At 52.5% G+C, this 6000-nt stretch overlaps 1 protein-coding gene across 4 annotated transcripts in view; it reads left to right on the forward strand.

Annotated features, from left to right (window-relative positions):
* GRID2IP (Grid2 interacting protein) overlaps positions 1-3178 on the forward strand; it is a 120515-nt gene extending 117337 nt beyond the window's left edge. For all 4 annotated transcript variants that reach the window (XM_087973120.1, XM_087973121.1, XM_087973122.1 and 1 more), the window contains one exon: positions 2802-3178. In XM_087973120.1, coding sequence (XP_087829246.1) covers positions 2802-2873 — 72 coding nt within the window. In that variant the 3' untranslated portion in view covers positions 2874-3178. The remainder of the gene's footprint in view (positions 1-2801) is intronic.
* Positions 3179-6000: the final 2822 nt, after the last annotated feature.

Below are 6000 nucleotides of genomic sequence, written 5' to 3' on the forward strand. Positions count from 1 at the left end.
CACCTCAGCAGCTTCCAAAAGGAGCTCCTGAAGTCATTCCTACCTTCAGGATGATTTGCCTTCAGTGTTTGTAATTTGACCCCCCTTCCTTGGCTTGGATCCTAGATAATTTAGCTGCCTCAGCAGGCTAGACACATTCTTCTTTTCGCCACTCCCCAGTTGAAGTTTGTTTGCAAAATTCTTTTGCTGCTCCTTATGAAAGAAACAGGGAGAAGTCACACACACCCCTTTTGCAGGGAATAAGAAGACCATCGGGGGTGGCAGGGGATTGAATGATAAGAGCAGGTCTTCTGGAATTGAGGGTGGGTTTCCTCCGACAAGATAGCAATGTTCCAATATTTGAGGGGTTGCCACAGAGAGGAGGGGGTCAAGCTATTTTCCAAAGCCCCCGAAGGCCAGACAAGGAAAAATGGATGGAAACTGACCAAGGTGTCATGCCCCTGTTGGAGTCTGACTCCGAGGGAGAGGAGGAACAGCCGACAGGGAGTCTGGCTCTGGAGGTTGTGGAGGAAACTGGGGAAGGGGACCCAGGCCCATCCCCTCTTCATCCTAGGGCACGCAGGGAGGAGTGGATAAGGGAGAAATCTGAATAGTGTGGTTTATGGGGGAGGAAGGGGCCCTGATCCCCTTCATGGGCTGCAGCTGGGAGGACTGTTTAAAAGGACAAACTGTGCATGGGCCAGTGCTGGAAGCAAAGCATGAAATAATTCTAGTCTTTCGGTTCTTATCTGAGTTCTGGCGTCCTTCCCAGTGTGTGCATTTCGATATCTGTGGACGTCTTCAAGCCCTTATCCTGCCTTGTCTCATTAATTGCTTCAGTGTGGTTTGTGTTGTTTTTTTCTATTTATAATTTATAGGTATTTTTAGTTTGAACGACATTTCCTCCTTTTAGCAACTATTTGTGGGGGAGTTTTTTGTCTCCAATGATATTTGGACCTTTGAAGCCAAGTTGAAGGTATTAAAGGGACTTCACCTGTTTTTGTGACTTTGTTGCTTTTGTATCCCACCCTGGGTCATCACACAAGGAGAGATTCAACCTGGAAATGAGGAGAAAATTTCTGACAGGGAGAGCAATCAACCCATGGAACAGAAGTTTCCTTCGGAAGTTGTGGGAGCTTCATCCCTGGAGGCTTTCAAGAAGAGACTGGACTGCCATCTGTCAGAAATGGTCTAGGGTCTCCTGCTTGGGCAGGGGGTTGGACTAGATGACCTACAAGATCCCTTCTGACCCTGTTAATCTGTATCTGTATCAGTTTGGTGCAGATTGGCCTCCCCTGACTCATTCATCCTCAGCTTGAGCCGTCCTTGACTTGATTGACGGATGGATACAGCAGATTATACTCCGAACTCAGCAAGTGGACGACTTCAACGCCCCGAATTCCTCAGCCAGCCAGACTTTAAGTCTGGAAGTGTTAAAGTGGTCAAATTTAGAGGCCCCAGTACTAGAGGATTATGGGGGAAATGGTCCCCCGCCGAAGAGAAGATGTCTGCTAAGAGCATCAAATCTCTAAGCCAGCAATGCATCAAACTTCTTTGATCTTGAAATGTTTGCAGTATCCTTGCATGTGGACATTGCCATGATGAGGGGAGCATGTTGTATGCAAAAAGAACAAAAGGGTTGGTTGACCCAGTCAAGCAAGCAAGCAAGGAGACTTGAACTGGTATGAAGCCATTCTGGTCTGCTTGAGCTTTGCTCCTTCTCCTCATGTCCTCCAGACTGTCGTGTTTGTAACTGCAGCTTCCACGCTATTTGGGGGCAAATTGTGGCCTCGGGTGGCAGAAGGCAGCAAGAACCTGGCGTGGCCACCTGCACAAGCCTCAGGCTGGAGAAGCCAGAAGCAGAGGGCTATCAGTGGCTCAGACGGCTCATTCAAGCTTGCCTTTGTCTTCTCCGTACACACCTACCATGCAGTGAACTGGAGTGTGTTGAGTTGTCTCCTTCTGGGTTTTCCAGTCCCTACAGATATGAAAATGCGGTGTTGGGTCTTTAAATCGCCTTAATGGCCTAGACCAGGGGAGTCCAACCTTGGCCACTTTAAGACTTGTGGACTTCAATCCCCAGAGTTGAAGTCTGGGAATTGAAGTCCACAAGTCTTAAAGTGGCCAAGGTTGGACTCCCCTGTTCTAAATAGATAACAGATAACAGATAGTCAGAGTTGGAAGGGACCTTGTAGGTCATCTAGTCCAACCCCTCTGCCCAAGCAGGAGACCCTACACCATTTCTGACAGATGGCAGTCCAGTTTCTTCTTGAAAGCTTCCAGTGATGAAGCTCCCACAACTTCCGAAGGCAACTTCTGTTCCACGGGTTGATTGCTCTCCCTGTCAGAAAGTTTCTCCTTATTTCCAGGTTGAATCTCTCCTTGTTCAGTTTCCATCTATTATTCCTTGTCTGGCCTTCGGGTGCTTTGGAAAATAGTTTGACCCCCTTCCTCCTCTCTGTGGCAGCCCTTCAAATATTGGAAGGCTGCTCTCCTGTCTCCCCTGGTCCTTCTCTTCACTAGACTAGCTATGTCCAGTTCTTGCAACTGTTCTTCATATGCTTTAGTTTCCAGTCCCTTAATCACCTTGGTTACTCTTCTCTTCATTCTTTCTAGAGTCTCAACATCTTTTTTTATAGTGCAGTGACCAAACTGGATGTAGTACTCTAGGTGTGGTCTTACTAAGGGTTTACAGAGCGGTATTAGCACCTCCCTTGATCTTGATTGTATCTGGTTGTTTGTTTGCCTGCTACCTCCAGCAGGGGTTGAGCTAGACGACCTCCAAGATCTCTTTCAACCCTATGATTCTCTTCTCTCTACAGCGGGCCTTCAACGACGTGCAGGCCAGCGAGCCCCTGTGCAGCCCGAAGGCGATCCCTCCACTTGCCTGGTGACCGCAGGGTTCAAGAAAGACTGCGGCACGGTGCTTTCGTGCCTCCAGTGTGGCTTCTTCAGGTCCACTCTGGCGGTCGATGGAAAGCAAGTTTCTTCCCAGCTTGGAAGCAGCGTTGCTGGAGACCAGCAGAGGACACGCCTGTGCCCATTTTTATGGAAACTGCCTTCAAAAAAGAACGGGGGGGTTAGCAGGTGCAGATTTCTACACACTTCTCTGCACCAGAGACAATTCTTTTTCACAGGGATATTCCGTGGTTGCTAAACCTGAGTGCTAGAATCCAAGGGGTAAAGAGGCATGGACAAAGCTGCCCCGGTTTTCCTCTTACTTTTCATGGCCTTTCCTGGAACCCCTTTATTCAGGGCTGGGCTTCAGAAAATGTATTGGTTCTCTGCCCGGTTGCTGGGTGGGCGTGGCCATGGTGGGCGTGGCCTACTCCGCCTCCTACACCACGGTGGGGAGTCCATTTTGGCCCTCCCTGGGCTCCGGGAGGGTGAACAACGGGGTCCACGGGCTCCGGAAACCAGAAATGGGCTGGGAGCAGGGGTGGGATTCAAATTTTTTAACAACTGGTTCTGTGGAAGTGGCTAGCTGGGCATGGCCATGTGACTGGGTGGGCATGGCTTCTGTTTTTTTTGCAGCACCCCCCCCCCCTGCACTCCATTTTTGGGGCTCCTGGACCTCAGGGAAGCCTCCCGGGGGGGCGTTTACTCCCTGGAAGCTTCCCTGAGGCCCAGGAAGGCAAAAAATGGAGCAAGGGGGGGCACACAGCACCACCCCACACTCCGTTTTGGGGGCTTCTTGGCCTCAGGAAAGCTCCTGAGGGGATGTTTTTGCTCCCAGAAGGCTTCCCTGAGATCTAGGAAGGCAAAAAACGGAGTGCTGGGAGGAGAGCGTGCAGCACCACCACCCCCGTGCGCCGCTTTTTGCCTCCTGGGCCTCAGGGAAGCCTCCTGGGTGATTCCGGCAGAGCTGATTGTAAGAACAGCTGATCGTCAGGGGAAAAAAAGAAGAAATAGCTTAAGGAGTGACTGAGTGGGGGAGAATGCAGTCAGCAATGTCGGGCATGCGTGTGATGTCGCACATGTGCAATAAGGACTGACTGGGCGGGGAGGGGAGAGCCCGACAGAGAGGGGCGGGGCCAGCCAAGAGCGCAATTTGCCGGCTTCCCGAACTGCACAGAATCGTAACAACCGGTTCTACAGAACCGGTCTGAACCGGTAGAATCCCACCCCTGCCTGGGAGGCCCGTTTTCCGCCCTCTCCGAACCTCTGTGGGGGGCCTGCACTTACCTGGGAGCCAAAACAGGCTGCGTGGAGACTCCTGGGAGGGGAGGGGAGGGGCAGGGTGGGTGGGGCCAGCCAGTCACTGCAACTATCAGTTCGGTGAATTAGATGCATACCTAACATGCGGTTTGTCCGAACTATTACGAACCGGTAGTAACCCACCCCGGCCTTTATTTCAGGGAGCTGTCACCGAGCTTGCGGGTGGCATTTGGGAAGGGTCACATCTGTTCCGGGCTTGCGTAGTGTCCCAAAGGAAAGATGCCATGACCAGATGCCTTTGTTCCAAAAGGAACAGATTTGCTCCCTCTCCTGCCTCCTGCTCTCCCAGGCACATCCATTTGCCGGTCATTGCAAACGTAGCCAGTGAGTCTTTCGTTCCATTTCAGTTCTCTTGGGAAAATAGGTGACCCACGCAAGCAGGATGGGGGCTGAAGCCCTCTCTCTAGAGCTGAACAGCGGGGAAAAAAAGCGGGGAAGTGCCCTCACCCTACCCAGCATCGGGTGCCTATTCCACACCATCTTCTTGTCTGCTGCCTGTTGGTCAAATGTCTGTGAGCAGAGTAGCTTTTATGTTTATGTTTTGGTTACTTGATCGGTTGGGTTGCTATCTCCGAGTTCCTCCAGGAGGTTCAAGGCAGCTTGTGTGAGGAACACCGTTCCCTTTCCCCCCACCCCCAAGCAATGACCCTGTGATGGCCCAGGGTGCCTAGGCAGAAGCAAGCATCCCTGGAGACCTTTATTGCTCTGATTAAAGGCCACATCAGACGGCCCTACCAGGGTCTGCTAAGACTCCGCCCCACATGCCCCTGAGGGCAGCCACCCTCAGTCCAGTGGTGGGATTCAGAGATTTTTACCACCCGTTCGGTGGGAGTGGCTTGGTAGGCACTCTTTGCGCACATGCACACACTTTGTGTGTGCATGAAAAACATGCACTTTGTGCAGGCATGTTTTAACTCACCTCCTGCAAGCCTGCACTCTCCCGGTGGCTTTAGCAGCTGCCACACAGCACTCCGCTGTGCCGCGCAAAGCAGCTGCGGTTCAAAAGCAGGGGACAAAGGTGAGTATGGGAGCCTGGGTGGGCGGGTTGGCCCAACAGCAGAGTGGTGGAGAGAACCGGTTTGGCCTCCGCTGCTCATCGGTGCTACCAGCTCGGCAGAACCAGGCCGAACCGAACCACTGCCTCAGTCCCCCAAAGCCAGTAAACAACAAAAGAAGCCCAAAGAGAAGGTGCAAGCTCTCCAGTGTTCCTGGGGAGGGACAACCTTCTCCCGAGTAGCCTTGCAGCTCTCCTCTGGGCTTGCCTACGCTCCAGTGGTGGGTTTCGAAATGTTTTCCTACCGGTTTGGTGTGAGCGCACGCTTTGTGTGTGCATGCGCAGCGTTTGCAACTCACCTTCTGCTGCAAGCCCTGTGTGTAAAACAACTGACGCGCGACAATCGGCTGTGCGTTGTGAAGCAGCTGAGATTGAAAAGCAGGAAATAAAGCACAGAATAGAGCCCGGGCGGGTGGGAGGGCCCAGCAGCTGATCGTCGGAGCGAACTGGTTGCTCACAGATGACCCTTGGAGCTACCGGTTTGGCCAAACTGGGCCAAAATACCACCACTGCTATGCTCCCCTCTCCACGCCCTTGGATCAAATGGGGGAGGCAGCTGTTCCTCATCAGAGGGGATCCGCTGCCTATCCACACCACTGCCTGTCTGCAGCCGATCCTGCCCCGTGTCTCTGAAGGCAGGCAGCTCGATCACTTCCCCCAATGCCTGAGGGGACTGGGACAGCCTCGTCCTCAGCCCCTGGCCTCTCCAAGTATGCTAAAGGAGATGTGCCATCCCAACTTCTCCTTCT

The sequence above is a fragment of the Notechis scutatus genome, chromosome 12, assembly GCF_049901735.1.
Source record: "Notechis scutatus isolate UNSWTSFEM ecotype Mainland chromosome 12, rNotScu1.2, whole genome shotgun sequence".
Lineage (NCBI taxonomy): Eukaryota > Metazoa > Chordata > Lepidosauria > Squamata > Elapidae > Notechis > Notechis scutatus.